Source organism: Aotus nancymaae, unplaced genomic scaffold, assembly GCF_030222135.1.
Source record: "Aotus nancymaae isolate 86718 unplaced genomic scaffold, 86718_ANA_hifiasm-v0.15.2.pri h1tg000040l, whole genome shotgun sequence".
Classification (NCBI taxonomy): domain Eukaryota; kingdom Metazoa; phylum Chordata; class Mammalia; order Primates; family Aotidae; genus Aotus; species Aotus nancymaae.
In genome coordinates, this window is record NW_026988454.1 from 82800197 (window position 1) to 82820175 (window position 19979).

Here is a 19979-nt window from a genome sequence, read left to right on the forward strand (position 1 = left end):
GAAAAACTAATCTCTGAGATTTATTTCACCTCTCATGAGAAAACTTTACATAAGAATATCAAAAGCAGAGAACTAGAACAGGGAAAAATTAATACTGTTAAAGAATGTTCTATACTTGCCAAATTTCTTAGCTCCCCTTTGTACAGAGATAGAAGACATTATCATATTCTGGCCTTTAGACTCTACTTTTTCAGACTCTGTATCAATCACTCAAATTTAAATATTTTATTTTAATTCTAGGGATCCCTCAATGTAGTACATTAAGTATTAAACATCCATGCTATTTTACTACTGGATTTAAGGACTAAAGATGAGTATTAATATAAGAGTTGCTTTGCTCATCATTTATTTAAAATATCTGTAAGAGCCCTAAGATTGATTCCCCTTTTCAATTACAGATAATGATTTAGTGTATTTTTCTCCATCTGCTAAGAAATCTTTACCAATAAATGAGTGATTTCTAACATAAGGCTACTTTCTTCATTATCTAATAAGATAATATTAATCTGTAACTACAACATCCATATGGTATCAGTAGGAAATAGCAGATGTTAAAAGATTCAATCTTGAGAATTAAATACTGTCATTCTTTGCAAAATTATAACTAAATATAAATTTGTAATTTAACAAAGAAAAAAATTATTCTTTGTAAACTGCAAATATTTATAATACAATCAAGACATTTGTAAATGGCACCTATTTTAGATTCCAACATTCAATTCTAGTGTAAAGATTTTTTTTAAAAAAAAGGCCAAAAACCAGAATAATTACAAAATATTTCATTTTATTAATAATTTATATACAAATAAATTAGTTAAAATAATTATGTTACATTTGTACACTAAATTTAAACCCTACAAGCTTTGGATGTAATCAAAAGTAGCTAATCAGATTAATTTTCACAGGTCAGCTCTGCAATTTCATCTTCACTATCAGAATCTTCATAAAATGAAATTGTGGCTTGAATTGGAAAATTTTTCAGAAGAGCTTCCGCTTCTTGATATAAGTAATCATAACACTTTGATTTTGGCCAAAATAGTCTGAAAAAAGCAGACAACATGTTTTATTTTTTCACATTCAGAATCTTTATACTCATGAAATGGTCAAATTTCAAGAGCTCCATATATTTAACAATTGACTTATACATTTGGATATAGCCTTAAGATATAGAGTTAAAATATGCTAGTATCATAGCTTTCATGGAATATACTTGCCAAAGTATTAATAACTGTTTGATTATTTTAAATCTTTATTCAAACTCTAAATTGGATCGAATTCACACTAAACCCTGGATAAGCATAAGATCAATGTTTAGCTTACTTTGTGCATTATGGACATATTTATTCTTATAATATATAGAAGATTTTTCTTCCAGTTTCTAAATTCCTTTTGAAAACATAAATTGAATCCCTCTACTACATTAAAAACTTTTATGATAGCCAGCTTTATAAAGATGACAAAATACTATGCACCTTACAAAAGGTGGAAATCACCTACTATCTTACTTAAAACTTACAGATTTAACTCTTATAGAAGTAGACAATGTAAGTTTAGAAAAGTATAAAAAGCAATATTTAAAAAAAATTTTACCTATCCACTCACGACTTGAGGCATAGAAAGACTACTTCTGACCCCAACTTTGATTCGATCTGCCTCTCTTCTCCCTATTCAACTAAATTTGTGAATATCATATGAAATATTAAGAAACTGGATATATTTTATACAAATAACTGGCATATAAGTATAATTACCTTAGAATTTAAAAAATCTGTCAAATCCTAATCTTGCTTTCTGATCTTCATCAAGGAAAAGAAAGAGGAGAGATGTGGAGGAATCATCAAATACAGTACAGTCATTTTAGTGCAGGTAAACAGCCCATGCATCCATACAATGGAGTCATTCCAACAAATGAAAGATTATATTATGTTCAGTATGTTCCACTTTAAAAGGCAGAAAAACAATGTAGTTTATAAATGTTTCCTGCAATAATCAAAAATTAGTTCAAATTTTTGATGCTTAAATAAGTAACTATCAATTATTCAGTCATTCAATAAATAATTTAGTGATCCCTTGTGCCAACATAATTCATAATTCAAGGATGAATAAATCATGGTCCCTACCCTCAAAAAGTTGACAACTGAATAAAAAGAATAAAACACACCATAGCAGTCAAGATAGAAATGAATAAAAATAAAATAAATATAAAAGAAGCCCAATTAAATTGTAATTGTACTTCAGAAAAGAATTTCTTATATAAGAAACAATTTATTTTCTAATATGTAACTGGAACTAGCAAACCCAAAGAATGCTGTTTAGTTGTTATGATACTCTGTCCAGAATTTCCCACGGTGGGCCATTTTTCTCCCGGGATCTCTGAGATTCTTCCTGTTCTGTTCTTCTCAGTCTCTGTTATGGACCTGTCTTTCTCTGCATACAGGTAAGATGCTGGCCTTCTCTCAGGTTTTTGCTGGGAACATCAGCCCTCCTTCTAAACAAACTAAGATGACCTGGCCCACTGTCATGATTTTCCCATCCTACAGTTACCATGGACTCCCAAGTCTGTATTTCCACTTAAGATCTTGACCCTGGGCCCCTAACTTACATATGTAGCTCTCTACTGGATATCACTATTTGGATGCTCCACAGGCACATTAAATATAAGTGGAAAACTTGCCTCATGGTCTCACCTTCCAAATCTGGTTTCAGCCCTAATTTCCATTCTTTTAGTATAGCATTCACCTGGTCACCAGCCACAGACTAAGGAGCCATTCTGGCTTTTTACCTCTTCTTCATCTACCATATCCAGTGCATTATAAAGCCTAATCTATTTTGTCACCTAAGTATTTCCTAGATTCACCCAGTCCCATCCTCACTTCTAGTGTCTTACAATGGCTCTTCATCATTTCTTACCTGAAAAATTGCAGAACTTCTAGTTTTACTTTTGATGTCCTGACTAAGCCTATATAACATATAATCCCCAAGACTACCTTCAGAATAAGGTCCATGGGTTCCCAACACCACATACTGGATCAGGACAAAATTCTGTACAAGAGTGCACAGGATCTGGCCGCTGATTACCCTGTTGAAATGACCATAACTTCACACACCTAAACTCCTTGGAGTTCCCACAAGGAGCCACGCCGTTTCATGATCCTCTTTTCCAATGCTATTTCTTCTGCTCCCACCTCCCATTCATCTGACTAACTTCTCCAAGACTCAGCCAGCTAACCACAACCTATAATAAACACTTCCCCCACCCTTCCCCCTACCACTGACAGATTGAGGCACTTCATACCCTGCCCATACTTGTAAAACTAACCAAACTAAACTCCGTTACAGCCATGTGCTGTGACTACTCTTTCCTGTGTCCTTTACTAGTGCTAGTACATGGTAGGAAATTAGATGTATTGACTTCTACATGGTATTTATGACCACAGACATTTTACAAACATCGTTCAGCTCTTCATTGAACAGCTCTTGGAGGCAGGAAAACTGCAGAATTATTAACATTTCACCCTAATAAAAGTGACAAAGAATCTTAAAGGCTGACTTCCTATGACTAGGAACAGTAAACTAGCTCCTCATGTTAATTAACTTTTGACCTTTTCTATAACCATCCTCAGTAATCTTTAGGATTTTCATTACATTTCCATTTTCTCTTACACGGCAAACTTGATTTGCTGTAAGACTGCAACTGTTAATCCCATTCTTACTTCCCGATTGCAAGACAAAAGCAGCATACACACTGTGCCTGATGTGAAGTCAATTTCATTCCGACCCTTTAGGATTTAAAAACAAAAACTCTTTTGCCAGCACAAGACGTCACTGCTCTTTCACTCTACCATCCACTTTCGCTCTTCATAATGTATTCCTCAAGCGTTCACTGAGTATGTATTGATTAAAAGTCCCTTTACGTGAGACCGTGAGCCCCTACATTTTTCAATTCGATGAGTAACTGATCTCTGCGAGTGGGAAGATAAGTAACCTTGAAGATAGATTTTCAGAGAGAAGGAGAGAGAGGAGAGAGAGAGAGAGAGACTGAGAAAGAGACTGAGAAAGAGAGAGAGAGAATGAGAGAGACTGCTGCAGGACAAGCCGCGGAGCTGGGCTCTGAGATGCCCCTGGCTCCTCCCTGGGGCTGGAGGAGCAGAAGACCTTCGGCGAGGCCTGTCACTCACCTGACTGGGTGTCTGAACTGGGAAAGCTTTCCTGAGCCTGCTATCATTCCAGGACCATTGGACATCTGGAGAGGAAAGGAAGTGAATCCAGTTATCACCCACCTCCCTCTAAAAAGTAGCAGCATGTGCGACCCAGTGTTCCTCGTGCCCGTTGGGAACGTAACCCCAGTGCCCTCAGCAGCCTCGCTCCCCCCGGGTGCCTGTGGCCCTTCGCTCCTGAGGACACAACCGCCACGTCGGCACTGTTTTGGCCACTGGCAGGCGGATATTAAACGAAGGCAGGACCGGTGTCCCGCACGTCTCTCTCCGGCCCCGCGTCCCGAAAGCCATGGTCGATCTTCTGCACCCCTGGGAAGCGCGGCCTGAGATGCCTGGCTCACTCACCGCCTCCGCGGCGTGGTTCGGCGTCTCCTCCTCTTTCTTGCCTCGGGCGTCCACCCAGGGTCTCCAGAAGCCTGTGGAGCTGCGGGATGGGGAGCACAAGGCGCGCAGAGGAGACGTCAGCCCAGACCCGGGAGAATCCACTGAGGCCGAACGCTGGCACCGGGAGGTGGGGAATGGCGAGTGGAGGGGAGGAGCTGGAGAGGCGCAGGCGGGAGGGACTGGGGAAGCGGGGAGGCGCAGAGCAGTGCGGAGGAGCCTACCCGGAGTCCGCGTCCCCGCGCCGCGTCGGGCCGTCGGGGGCTGCGCGCGCTGCAGCTCGGCTCTCAGCTCCCTCTGCGCTCCCCGCGGTCTCCATGGCGCCGCAGAGCTGGGCGGAAGGCCGCTGCCTGCTCGCGGCAATCTTGGCCGGTTCCAGTAGATCCGAGACCCGAGCTTTATATAGCCCTTGCAACCTGCTGCACATTGAGAGGTTCGCTCCCTCTCCGCCCCTCTCTCCAGCTAGCCGCATAAACAAAAAGGCTGCGCGTGAAGGCGCACCGGGCTGAGCCCAGGGTGTGAACGCGTGCAACTCCCAAATGGCCTGGGACGGGATTATGTTCAGCGAATGTTAATCGCCCTTTGACACATGGCTGCGGTGAAAAACAACATTCGCCTGAGCAGCCAATTTCCATGTGAAGAGGCCAGGAGGAGATGAAATTAAGCGAGTCTACACGTTTGGTGTATTTCTAAAAAAAAAAAAAAAGCCAAGTGACTTGGTTAATTGCTTGATTCGCTGGAGACTCAGGACTTGGCCTGTGGTCAATCAACTGGTTCTGCATCCCGTGTTCTAGAAGCTGGGATACAGACTCGAGTTCAAAGGAATGGTCTTAATTCCTCTTCCTGGAACAGTTTTTTTAGAAATGGGTGAATGGATGGACTCCTTAAGAATGTCGGGGTTTTTTTGTTTTGTTTTGTTTTGTTTTGTTTTATGTATTGATAGACTAGGTTCATATGCCAACCTGTTATTATTTGAAGATAAGAATCACTGTTCTAAGAGAGCTAGAGACTGGACTCATGTGATTTGGGCCTATGGCTCTAAATTATCTTCTTGTGTCTTCTGTGTTTTTTCCAACATTTATCAGTATCCTTCTACAATAACTTTTGAGTTCATCTATACATTTCTGTCACTACTTGGTATTTTGTCACTCAATGATAATTAGAAAATTCCTTTTGGGGGGCAGGTGTTGTGGAATGATAATGAAATCTTGGAAAGTTATGATATAAATTAATCATATGTCTGCGTCCCTGTTTCTCTGATTTGAGTTACAGTGAGGGCACTTAACTACCACTAAACTTTGTAAAAAGTGTTATGCATCAAAGGAAAGATGATATATAAATGTTATAATTTTTTTCAAAATGATTTAAATTATGAAGCTGAACTTTCTCTTTAAAGTTTAGACAACCTTGATTGTAAGCTATAGTTGTCTCTGCTATTCATTCAGCTACTGCATAGAAAAATAATTTAATTATTAATAGTAGCTAAGAGCCTGTAATGATCTACATGCCACGAAGGTAAGATTTGGGGTGCTTCTGAAGAGAAAATCAGTAAGGACAGATACCAAATGCATTTCTCTATCCCTTACACTTATTGTTAGGCTAAATAAAATAAAGCTTACAGAATGCTTTTTGCAATGCCTGACATAAGTAAGCCTTCAACAGATTTTAAGCTATGTAAAAAATATAAGCCCTTAGCAGTTGCTAAGCTTTCTGATAAAATGGCTTATTATTTATGTTCCATAATGTAAATTAGTTCAATCATTGTGGAAGACAGTGTAGTGAGTCCTCAAAGATCTAGAACCAGAAATAAGATTTGACCTAGCAATCTGGGTATATACCCAAAGGAATATACCCAGATCATTATTTTACAAAGATGCATGCATAATATTAGTATGTATATGTTCATTGCAGCACTATTTGCAATAGCAAAAACATGGAATCAACCCAAATGCCCATCAGTAATAGACTGGATAAAGAAAATGTGGTACATACACAGCATGAAATACTATGCAGCCATAAAAAGGAACAAGATCATGTCTTTTTCAAGGACATGGATGGAGCTGGAAGCTGTTATCCTCAGCAAACTAATTCAGGAACAGAAATGCAACCACTGCATGTTCTCACTTGTAAGTGGGAGCTGAATAATGAGAACACCTGGACACGGGAAGGGGAACAACACGCACTGGGCCTGTCGGGGGTGGGGGAGGAGGGAGAGGATTAGGACAAATAGCTAATGCATGCTGGGCTTAATACCTAGGTGATGGGTTGATAGGTGCAGCAAACCACCATGACATATGTTTACCTATTTAACAAACCTGCGCATCTTGCACATGTACCACAGAACTTAAAATGAAAATAAAAAATAAATCTTTTTGAGGTGGCTATAATGTTCTAAGTACCCTGCTTTCCAGATAAGGACAGTAAGATATTCCTCCTTTTCTTGAGAAGATTAGAATTATTACAAACTATGGCCACTACAATAACCACATAAGAAAAAAAATTAAAGTGACGCATTCAATAGGAAAAGCACATTTTAGGCAGATAGGAGGGAGGGACTTAAGAAGTCTGTTTGGGATAATCAGGAAAGCCTTCTTAGAGTAAATAAAATCTAAGTTGAGATTTCTGGAAGGATTACTCAAAGAATAGTATTGTCTGGGCGGTGCAGGAGTAGGAGGAAAAGGAACTGGATATCACTAGAGCAGAGATGCTGAAAGGATAGAAAGGGTTTGAACTATCAAGAGCCTAAAATGCTATGTTAAGTCATTTTGACTTTATTCTGTAAGCACTGGCGAAAGATTTTAAGCAGGAAAGTGGAATGACATTTTATAAAAATCATTCTGGCAGCCATATGGAAAATGGATTTAGGAAAGTCTAGAGATAGGAAGTCCATTTAAAAGGCCACTGTAAGAGTCTAGGCAAGAGATAGTAAGAAGATATACACTAAGAATGGAGATGAAGGGATAGATTTGAAGGATACCTAGGAAATAGAATCTCTAGAACTACTTGAGTCATAAAATGTAGGTGGACATGAAAGTGGAGTCTGGATATAGTCCCAGGTTTCTAGCCTGGTTAAGCGAGTAAATGGTGATGGCTCAAACACAGACGTAGAAAACAGGGAGCATAGGATAAGGAGCAGGTGAGATCCTCTTAACGTTGTTTTATTCTGTTAATGGTGTGCAGGAATAAAAATAATGAGTTTGGTTTGGAATCTTAAATCAGTCAGGATTGGCTGGGCTACATGGTGGTAACAAATAACTCCAAAATCTCACAGGCTTAAAATAGCAAAGGCTTATTTTTCGCTCATGCTTTATATCTATTTTTGGTTGGTGGGAGGTCTGCTCTACATCATCTTCTCTTAAGGCTGTAAGCTGATGGAGCCTCTTCCCTTGGAATGTTGGCAGTTTTCATAACAGGGAGAAAAGAATAAAATCATTTGTGTACCAGGTTTCAGAGGTTTCTGCCTAGAAGGGACACACATTTCACTGGCTAAGACAAGTCACACAACACACCAATTTCAAAAAGCAAGGAAGTGCAATTCTACTATGTGTTTAGAAAGAGGAGAAACAGAAATAAACAACATATAGGAGTGCCATCATCTGCCCTTCTGGCAACTGAATATTCAGTTCATCTTCCTTCCTATATGTAAAATACAGTCACCTCAGGAAAAGAACTCAGAATAGATCTAGGACTTTGGAAGGCTCAGTAACATGTAGGTAGAAAGATATTCGGGGGACAACCAGAGATATGAGTTCTGCAGTTTAGTAGAGAATTCAGGGCTAAAGGTTTAAATGTGAGATATGAGGTCTGCAGTTCAGTAGAGAATTCAGGGTTAAAGGTTTAAATGTGAGAGTCATCAGCAAAGAAATGGCAATTAAAACAATAGGAATTGATTCGTTTTCCCAGGGAAATTTTGTAGCTTGAGTCCAGGACCAAGGACAGTAGCCCAGAGATCATCATTTGATTGCAAGGTGAGAGGATATACAAAACAAAACAAAATATATAGGTGAAGGGGAGGAAGGCAGCAAATCACATTGCCACGTATGTACCTATGCAACAATCTTGCATGTCCTTCACATGTACCCCCAAACCTAAAATGCAATTAAAAAAGGAAAACAAAAACAAAAACAAAACAAAATAAAACAAACAAAAAAAACCCACCCATCTCACTGAAAAGGAGTGGTGAATCTGGTAGAAAGTGGATCAGTAGGCCAGGCACAGTGGCTCACTCCTGTAATCCTAGCACTTTAGGAGAGCAAGGTGGGAGCATCACTTGAGCTCACGAGTTCAAGACCAGCCTGGGCAACATAATGAGAGCTCATCTCTACAAAACAAAATTTAAAAAATTAGCCTGGCATGGTGGTGCATTCATGTAATCCAAGCTACTCAGGGAGCTGAAGCCAGAGGATCACTTGAGCCCAGGAAGTTGAGGCAGTGAGCTATGATCATGCCACTGAACTCTGGCCTGGGTGACAAAGCTAGACTGTAAGGAAGGAAGGAAGGAACGGGGGAGGGAGGGAGGGAGGAAGGGAAGGAGGGAAGGAGGGAGGGAAGGAGGGAAGGAGGGAAGGAAGGAAGGAAGGAAGCAAGGAGGGAAGGAGGGAGGGAGGGAAAGAGAAAGTGTTTCAGTTAAGCAGGTACAGTGGAAACATGGGATGAAAGAACTCTTCAATAAGGCAGAAGAGGTCCAACACAGTCAGGACTACCAAGAGGTTACATAAAATAAGGACAAGTATTAATTGGATTTGGCAATATAATCCCTTTTAAGGAGTTATAAGTGACTTTAGAACAAATCCTTTGACTGTATAGGGACAGAAGCTTTTTTTACAACAAGTTGAGTGGTAGATTAGAGGTGAATAAATCAAAACAATGTGTTGAGCTACTCTTTTGAGAGGAAAAATAGAGGGAGAATGCTGGGTCCATAGAGGAGTCTTGTTTTTAGGGCGCAAAGACAAAAGTATGTTTATAAAAAGAGGAGAGGAAGCAGAAGAAGAGAGGCTTCTGGAGAGTTGGGGGCTAGATGATGGTTCATGGTCCTCAAGGAGGAAGGAAGAAATGAGATCAGTAGCCCTGAAGAGAATCCTCATAAGACTGGAGCATGTGAATCAGTGATGATTATGTCTGGGAACTCCCAGGAAACAAGCTTAATCAAGGCGACTAGTTCTGGCTTGGAGAAGGAAGGGTCTGCTGTAATGATGAGACACGAAACTGAGTGAATATCAGTTGTCTTAAAATTGTAAAAAAAAAAAAAAAGAGAGAGAGAGAGAATGCATTACTGGAAAAAAAAAGGAGAACCAATTAATAAAAATGTGGCAAGAATTTTACTTGACCAAATTTAAGTAAACTGAGAAATAGAAATAGAAATTATTAGGAAGATCCTAAACCTACCATTTATACTTTAGTTTCATGTATGCTACCTTTTTTTTTTTTTGAGATGGAGTCTTACTGTGTTGCCCAGGCTAGAGTGCAATGGCATGATCTCTGCTCACTGCAACCTCTATCCCTGCCACCGCGCCTGGCTAATTTTTGTATTTTTAGTAGATACTGGATTTCACCATCTTGGCCAGGCTGGCGTTGAGCTCCCGACCTCATGATCCATCCACCTCGGCCTCCCAAAGTGCTGGGATTACAAGCATGAGCCAGTGCACCTGGCCTATGCTACCTATTTGTACAGATCTTGAAGCTGATTTCTATGAGGCCAACATCAGTATGTGATTTTTCTTTTAGTTTTTTGCATTATTTATCATTTCCTTCAAAGATGGGATTTCTTAGCTAAATCATTAAGGAGGATATTAACTTTAAGCTATGCCTAAAGGAGAGAAAACAAGTACAATTTTCAGGTACATTATATTTATTTTAGAACATAGATATGTACTTCTTAACCAAGCCACGTGCAGTATGAGGATGTAAAGCTCTGTAAAATAAATATGAAGAGATACAGAATCATAAAATAACATAATCTGAGGCATAACTTACTCATGTTACAGTTTTAATTTACTTTAGAATTGTATACTGAGTTCCACAAGTTCATTTTTAAAAATGTATTTTATGTAACATATCAACACACTTTTCATAACACACCAATGAGGTGGATTAAGCTTAATAGTTCATTAGGAGAAACATTTTTTAAAACTTCATTTATTTAACAAATATTATTGAACACCTACTATGCCAAACACCATTTGAGGATCTTGGGATATGTTAAATGCACACAACTGACAAAATTCTCATATTTTTATGGAGCTACCTTCTAACAGACATCTGTGCCATCAAGCTTTATATTCTACTAAGAGAAAGTATTATAAATTTACCTTATACATAGTGCTTGTGGGCCTAACATGCTTTTTTCTTTCTTTTTTTTAATCTTTGGCTCTTTGCATGACTGTAAGATTTGAGAAAGGAAGTATACTCTGGAGAAAGGTTACTCAATGATGGTCCCTGAGGAGGAAAAAGAGAAGAAATCAAGACCACATTTAAAACATTCATATGAGGTTCTATATAACTGAGAAAACAGTAACCAATTAAAAGAAAAATTGGAGCTTGAACTAGGCTCCCATTTTGAATGTACCCTGGTGTTGCCCCACCCTTTTTTGATGACCTCAGCCCAGATATGACTTATTCTTCACTTAGAAAGTAAGGTGAAAAACAGAAGTGTGAAGGAATGAGAGGAATATATGACTCATAGCTGCTGTTGCCACCATGTGGCTCTTAAATACTGTCAGATTTGTTTATAACAAGAGCAGAGCTGGTCTCAGTTCATACACATCTCCTCTTATTCATGATCTTATGGGTATTACTTAAGGAAAACTAGTATCTGCTTAGTTAGCTAGACTCCCTTTTATAAAGTTGTACATACAAAATTTGCTCTTTCCAGGCAAATTATTCAGTTGTGTCTGAATGCCAGCTGTCAAATTTATTAACGTTCTTGGTATTCCATTTTAATTATGGCATTATGTTTTCACACAGAAAAGCTGTGGAAAAATTATGTAGAAAACCCTAAACATAATGTATATGGGGGATCTTTTTGGGGTGTTGGAAATCTTCTAAAATTGGATTGTGTTGATGGTTGCACAATTCTGTAAACTTACTAAATGTCATTCACTTGTACAGTTAAATTGGGTGATCTTTATGATATACAAAGTGCAATTCAATATAAAAACCTTAGCTATGACAATAAAGGATTGATTCTTAACTGCATTCAGTCTGGGCTTGCAGAACTTAAAACCATAGTCAAAATCAAGCCTACTCTAAATGTTTCTGTTTCGCAGGTTTTTAAAACATGTTTTTGGTAGAGAAAGTGATTATCATAATATCTCTTATAACTTTAGAATTTGTTTTAAACGTACATTGTGTTTACAGTTCTGTGGGCAGTTCTAGGTAGTTTTGCTACAGTGTAGTCTTCTGGAAATTCCACTTTAATGCCTGGATTCATGGTGATCAGAACAAGTCCTTTAGAAAAAATTGTACCTGGTCTGCAGTAAGGACCTAGGCCTTCAAGCTATTGAGTAGGTTATTTACTGCCAAGTCCTTTCCAGAAAACTATCCACTATTGCTGATTCATCAAAACCCAGGCTCTCACACTGCAGCCACTATAAAAAGAGGTTTGCATCACTCTAACTTGAGGATGAGCTAAAGAGCAAGCAAGTTAGCTGAAGTGACTAGGAATTTCATTTAGGATTATTAGAACGTTAAACACAGGAATATGTCCTAAATTAACTAGTAAGCTGAATATTCTCTTTTTTTTCCTTACAAAGGGATTAGAACTTTTGTTATCAACACTTTATGCCAATAAAATCTCATTTGAGATAGTTGATTTAATAGAATTCTTTTTTCAGTTTAAGTAAGGCTCAGATCCTTAGTAAAAAGTAGCATTTCCAAGCTTCAGGATTTGAGAATCTTCCCAGGTTTAAGATAAAGATAACAGTTGTGGTAAAAACTGACTTAGAACTGAGCAGAGCTAGCGTGTGTTGTTTTAAACCAAGAAGGTGCTCACAGATGGCTCAGAGAGAGATTTAGCAAGTCTGTGCTAATCACACTCATACATGGGAATATCTCCACTGAAAACAGCCAGATTCCACTGTGCTTCTCATGTAACTTTCTTATGTAGTTAATAACAGCAATAAAGTAAATATATTTATTTAATAAAATGTTTAATGCCTTAAAATAGTTCATGTTTCTTATTATTAGTTACAATGGAATATTTAATAAAACCACAATGAGAGTTCGTGAGAAGTGGTTTCAATTCAAAGTTTGTTGAAGACACAAAATATTTGCAAAGTTCAGCTTTGGCCAAATAAACTATCGTGGGCTCTTAATGACTTCACTTCTAGACATCATTAAATTTCTGTGTTAACCCCAAATACCTAATTATGTAAAATAATACCAAATACCTAATTATGTAAAATAAAAATACAGTGTACAAAAAGGTACCATCAGACATAAAAAGAGAATTATGTTCCATTATAAACTATTTTTTACAATGTTTTACCACATCTGAGACTTTATGTTAAATGTTCATTAACGATACAAATTTAATATCCTGTATTATTAAATATCATTGGCCAAAATATGACAAACATCAAGATTTATTTTAAAATTTTCTTTCAGAATAGAACATAAAATATTTCAATGAGAGGTGATTCAGGAAAGAAAACTAAATTCAATTAACAAATATTTATTGATCAGCCATTATAACCCAGGCACGAGATTAAGCTTTTAGCATACAGTGTAGAATAAGACCAACATGTTTTCCAGCTCTCACAATGTTTACATTCCAGTTGGAAGATGGAAAATAGACAAATACATTAAGGAGGTAATTGAAGATTTGCAAGACTTTTATAGACAGAATTAGAAGAGTTATTTAATAGAAAATAATTGGAGGAGGCTTCTTTTAAACAGGGTGGTCAGAGAAGGCCCCAGAAGAGATGACATTTAAACTGAGACTTGAAGGGAAAATGACAGAGGATCATTTTCTAAATTAGCTGTAAATTATTCCTGTTATAACAAAATCATAGCAGAAAGTATCTCCCAACCCTAGTTGGCTCATACTATTAGTAGTAGGCAGACAGCTGGTATGTGAGTTGTTCAGAGAAAGAAGGCCATAATGGATAATACATTTCTGTAATTGCTTCTGACTTTTATTAATTACTTAGATTAAATAATTACTTTACTTATAGAATGAAATTAATATTTTTAAAATCTATAAATGACCCCAGTTTAAGACAAATTTTAACTGGAAGTATTAAGTTTAAATGGTAGGATACTATGATGTCAGCACTGACAAGTGCATGATAATTTAAGTAAGGAAACAAAAATGTAGTATGAGATTGAATAGAACCAACTTTTTGTTATTACTGAATGAAATATATATGAGGACTTACAGAAAACTACAAACTAAGAATGAGTTACCAATGAAGATTTTAAAAAATGAACTTGCAAATCTTTAATGCTGTTAAGCATTTGTTACATTAATTGACAGAATAAAAACAGGCAAATATGATCTTCATAAAGCTTCTCTGAATTTTTCTTATCCCATGAAAGTCTTAGTTATTGCAATGAGACATTTCAGTTATCATAATTGTCAAAGACCTTACTTATTATCCACCCCATAGCTACTCCCCACCCCTCCCTTATTCTTACTAAAAGAACAGCAATTTTGTGCAGATATCAAGAAGTGGAATGCTTTTGGAAAAGCCGGGTTCTTTCTCAACCACAAAGATAGAATCATGATTGGTCTAAGCCAATCATGATAACCTTGTTCCCCTTACCAGTGATTAGTTTAAGCAGTCATATGATCCAATTCTGACCAAGGATACTTGAAAAGGAGCCAGTGTTAGGGTGCAAAGTTCTTCTGGGAAAAGTCTTTCTTATAGCCTAAGAGAAAGCATGGGAGGAAAGACTCCACTTGAGAAATACAACTACCCTATGTTGCATTTACTTTTGATGTCAGGATTTGGAGCTCATAAAAGGAGCCAGTTTACATGAGCCAAGATGCTGAAACTAGCAGATTGGAAGGATGTGAAGACCCTGGGAATATTTCGCTGCTGTCACACCTATGGAATAGCCATCTGTGGAAATATCCAACATCTGGACTTCTTGTTACATGAGAATATAAATTTGCTTATTTTAATTTTAGCCTTCTTAGGTAAGTTTTACTTAGATGCAGGCACATGGATCCTTATTTATTGACTAGTTCCTGGTCTCAGGTATTATTCAATGGATTAACTGAACATACTCTCTTATAATCCAAATATGGAGTAGATTTGGTGTTTCAGCATAGATAGGCCAAACTACCTTTCCCAGCAATTACATGTGTTTTTCACAACTCCATGTCCTTTGTGTATATAACTACAAGTTGTCCTAAATCACTGGTTCTTAAAATATTCACAGAGAAAAAGTTATTTAGTAGTTATCTCCATTGAAAGACTGAGTTGAAATTTACCAAGCAAGGTGTTATCTAAGATAGTGGTCCTCAAACTTTTGCTCTCGGGAACACTTTAAATCCTTACAAGAATAATTAAGGACCCTACAGACCTCAGGTTTACGTGGATTATATCTATCAATATTTATTGTATCAAAATTAAAACAAAAATTTGTCTCCTTATATATGTTTCTTTAAAATAGCAACTATCTATAGCATATTAACATAAAATATGTATTTTTTAAATTGCTATATTTTTCCACAACTAATTTCTTTGTAAATCTCTATAAATTTTTGCCTAATACAAGATGAGTGGATTCTCATGTCTGCTCTATGTTGTTTGTTACAATATGTTATGTTGGTTGAAGTACATGAAGAAAACAGTGTCAAACAGGTAAGTATGGGGAAAAAAAGGATTTTGTGGACCTCTTAACTGCATTTTCTGGAGAGTCCTCCAGAATTCTGCACACTTCTTAAACCACTAATCTAAGATAACATAGTCAGACTACAATGACAAGACTTTGAAAAGTCATGTTGATTTGTTTTTCATCCTCAGCTAGTTACAAGATAATACTGACAGATTAGGAGAGTTATATCTAATTCTCCAGCTTCTCAGGAAAATTTCACTTTCCATAATCAAAGTGAATATAGCTGGCTCATTCTATTAACCAACGAAATCTTTCTTACCTCCAAAAATTTATTAAAGCAAATTCAGAAAACTGAAGTGAGAAGATAGGAGCTCAGAATTACTTGTGGGATGCTATATCCAGTAATTCTGGGGTACTCATCCTGAGAGTAAATGGTAGGATTTCACTGTCTGCCCCTTGAAGTTAGATATGGCTGTGTGACTTTAGTCAATGATACATGAGTGGAAGTGATGTGTTTCATTTCTGAATGGAAACCTTAAGAACCAATGGGCAATTTGTTATGTTCTCTTTCTCCTTGAAGGAAGAGATTCCATTGGCCTGAAAATGAAAGATACGGAACAGAGCTTCCTGCTCACCTGAAGTAAACTTTAGTTGTTTTAAACAGTGAGATTTTGGAGTTATTAATGTGGTATAACTCAGCCTGTACTTTATGATTCACCTTACTTTATGATCTGTTAATCAACAGTTCTATAGAAGCAAATGATATAATAAAAAATTATAATTTCAACCAGCTAGAAGATCAGATAGTGATTGCACTGTTTTTGACCAAAGATTTATAGGGAAAGAAGGTATTGAGTGTGCAATTTATAATGGGCAAAACAGTACCAAACAGAGATGAATTTCTAATGTTATTGTAGGCAACATTTTGAAATTGTTTTTCTAAAAAGAAACTTTGTTCATTCTAAAAATGTTCATCAGCAGAAACTATGTGAAGACTGCTAGGTTCTAGGAAAATACATTGGGAGTGAACCAATTCCTGAAAATGTTGTGGGTGTTAGGAGTCTAAGTGAGACCTTAGGCCCCCTTTTTTTCTTGAAAAACCATATGTTTTGTGATATATAATAGAAACTCAAATTCATGGTGACTTACACAAAATAAAAGTTAATTTTTTTCTCATATAAAATAGTCTACCAGGTAGACATTCCGGGTTGGTATAACAGCTCTTTTTAAATCAGGTTCTTCTGTCTCTCTGTTTCACAATCCCTAGGGTTATGGACCTTGCCTTTGTTGCCCAAGATAACTGTTAGAGATCCAGGCATCTCATTTATAGTCCAGATGATAATATAGTAGCAGAAGAAAAGACGGGTAACAGGACCTGTGCCTGATGTCTTTTATGGAAGTGTCTTGGAAGTTGCCATATTACTTTTCTCTTTGGTCTCCTTGGTCAGAATTTAGCCATTTAGTCACACCTAACTGCAAGGGAAGCTGTCAAATACAGCCTTCTTTGTGAGCAAACTTATCCCTACCTAAAAATCAGGGCGGTCATTACCAAGGAAGAATCAAAGAATGAATATTGGAGTGGCAAATAGCAGATTCTGACACACTGTTAGGTAGAAGATATTACTTAAAACTACTTACAAGAAGTTTTATTGGAAGAATAATTTTTAAAAAATTGGTTCCCTACCTTCATACTTACAGATTTAGTGGAATCTGGGAGTCTAGAGCTATTTGCTTTTGTTCATGGCACTGAGCATAGTTTGAGCAAGTTTTCTCAAGCACTGAGCAAGGTTTCTTTAAGCTTGGAAATATGAGATAACAGGATAAATTGCCCTACTGTGGTCACCTGAATCATCTAATGCCACATGGAGAAGATTATATTTGAGAGGCAATCTTTTGGCCATAGCATTTTTTAACTTTTAATACTGTATAATTTTAAACTTATGAAAAGATACAAAGACTCCTATATGCCCTTTACCCAAGCTCACCAATTATTAAACATTTTTCCCTGCTTGATTTGTTGTTCTATCTCCATATATACATGCACATATTTTTCTCAACTATTTGAGAGTAAGTTGCAGACATCATGCCCCTTTATCACTAAATATTTCAGTATGTTTATATCAAAATCAACAACAATCACTTCCATAACCACAACACAATTGACAAAATCAGGAGATTCTACATTGATATGATAACTATTATCTAATCCCCTTAGTTAATATTCAAATATCATCAATTGCTCCAATAATGTCTTTTACACCTTTTTAATTTTCCTAGCCCAGGATTCAATCCAGAATCATGCATTGAATTTAGTTTGCATGTTTCTTTAGTTTCCCTTTGTCTTTGATAGTTTTCCAGCCTTTCTTTGTCTTATATAACCCTAGCATTTTTAAGAGTACTGCCCAATTAGTTTGTAGAATATTCCACAATTTGAGTAAATCTGATGTTTCTTCATGATTAATTCCAGTTATGCAAATTTGGGAGGAATAACTCAGTTGTGACATTGTATATTTTTCAATGCATACCAACAGGTGGCATATACTGTGGCTTTGTCCTACTATTGTGATATAAACTTTATTCACTTGCTTAAGTTAGTGTCTGTCAAGATTCTCCATTGTGAGGTTATTTTCCCTTTTTAATTAATAAGTAGTTATAGGAAGATACTTTGAGACTATATAGCTACCTTGTTTCTCATTATACTTTTACCACTAGTTTTTGCATCCAGTGATGATTCTTGCCTAAATTTATTACTATGATGATTGTTTCAAAATGGTGACTTTCTAGCTCTGTCATTCCTCCTAAATGTATTAGTTGGCATTCTAGGCCTTAGCATTTTGATTTGTAAAAATATGGCAATCCTATCATTCAGAATTCTGTTAGATATTTAAATCTATGATGTGGAAAAGAATAAAGCAATCTATAGTATTTGTAAATGAAGCTCTTGAAATTCTGTCTTTGACAGCAATATGATTTTGAGTGTTTTTTTTTTTAATAGAAAACTGAGGTATGCCCTAGACATATTACAATAAAGATTTGGAAGAGGCTGGGCATCGTGGCTCATGCCTATAACCTCAGCACTTTGGGAGGCGAAGGTGGGTGAATCAACTGAGGTCAGGAGTTCAAGACCAGCCTTGCTAACATGGCCAAACCCTGTCTCTACTAAAAATAGAAAAATTAGCTGGACATGGTGGTATGCACCTGTAGTCCCAGCTACTCAGTACGCTGAGGCAGGAGAATTGCTTGAACCTGGAAGGCAGAGGTTGCAGTGAGCTGAGATCAGGCAACTGCACTCCAGCCTGGGTGGCAGAGTGAGAATCCTTCTCAAAAAATAATAATAATAAAAATAATTAAAAAAATAAAAAAGATTTGGAAGATTTCTAAAAGTTATTTTAGATAAAGAAACTGAGGCACCAAGGGAAGATAAATAACTTGTTCAAGATTGCTTAGGGGATAGGTAATCACAGAGCTTAAGTTTGGACTCAAGCCATTGACTTCCAGCGGCTGTGCTCTATAACCACTTTGTTATAATCAGTGTTTAGAGTGGAGCACTAGAAGTATACACTAGACCACACAGCATCTTGGTGGCTGGTCTATGAAAAACAGGGTTCTTTTTCTAGCCTGGGACTTATGGTCATGTTTTCCTCCAGTTCCCAGAAAAGATTATCAGGAGCAAGGCTGGTCTCACTTCTGTGAGACCCTGAAGTTGTATTTGTAAGTGATAGTTAAGAAAAGTTGTATTAAAATAGATACATAGATATTAAAAATTCTGGAACTTATTATAACCATTGATTATTTACAATATATCTAAAATTTTTGGAGTATAAGATACTTCCTAGTAATATATATTTAATATTCCCTTCATTTCAACACAGTGCCTAACCCACACCTCAGCTGTGTCTATTCTTCTCAAATCTGGAAATTGTCAGGGTTGATCTTTCCAATCTTCAGCTGTGATGGGGAAAGGGCATTTACCTGGTGTGTGTGCTGGGAAAGGAGAGTCTAACTGCTGCAGATACAGACTTTCAGCTAATTCTGTTTTCAGCATCTCCCCACCTTCTCATCTTCAACAGTACCTGGTGCCTCCAGTCCCTAAGCCTTCCCAGGGCTCTGCAGCATGAATCAGCTTGTTTCTGGCTGTTTCCTTCTCCCACTGCTGGTTTAGGTGTCAGCTTTCTTCAGACTGATGAGTCAGTAGCTAGTCCTCCATCTACTCCTCTTCTCTTTGCCCTTGAGCATATATACCTTTTTTTGTTATTATTCCTTTACCATCATCTGAGCAGGATTCATGAGAGACCTGAGACAAATGCATGTGTTCAATCCACATTTCCAGAATATTTCCTTAATCATATGATTGAAGTTAAATTGGACTGAAGCAGAGCCAAAAAATCTGTTGGTCAGTATAAAATCAGAAAAGTGTACTCTTATTCTAATAGACTATTACTGATAAACTGCTGAGGCAGAGCTAGAAGGATTTATTTCTTCATCAATGTTACTTATAGCAAGATGGTGTCAGAGCTGGTTTCTATAGACAGTTATACTGACAAATGTGCCATAATACATATATGTACACATAATACTCACTGGATGTTGAATACA

At 37.1% G+C, this 19979-nt stretch overlaps 1 protein-coding gene across 6 annotated transcripts in view; it reads right to left on the reverse strand.

Moving 5' to 3' along the window:
• Positions 1 to 947: 947 nt before the first annotated feature.
• Positions 948 to 19979, reverse strand: part of RIPPLY2 (ripply transcriptional repressor 2) — an 85100-nt gene continuing 66068 nt past the window's right edge. The window contains exons 1-4 of one of the 6 annotated variants that reach the window (XR_001110027.2): positions 4563 to 4585; positions 4179 to 4243; positions 1752 to 1796; positions 953 to 1040 (exon numbers count right to left, since the gene is read on the reverse strand). Coding sequence is in view for 1 of the 6 variants with exons in the window: in XM_012468821.2 (XP_012324244.2) it covers positions 4175 to 4243; positions 4563 to 4641; positions 4823 to 5070 (396 nt within the window). In the remaining 5 variants the exon portion in view is untranslated. The other 5 variants (XM_012468821.2, XR_010336692.1, XR_001110024.3 and 2 more) reach the window with 5 other exon arrangements.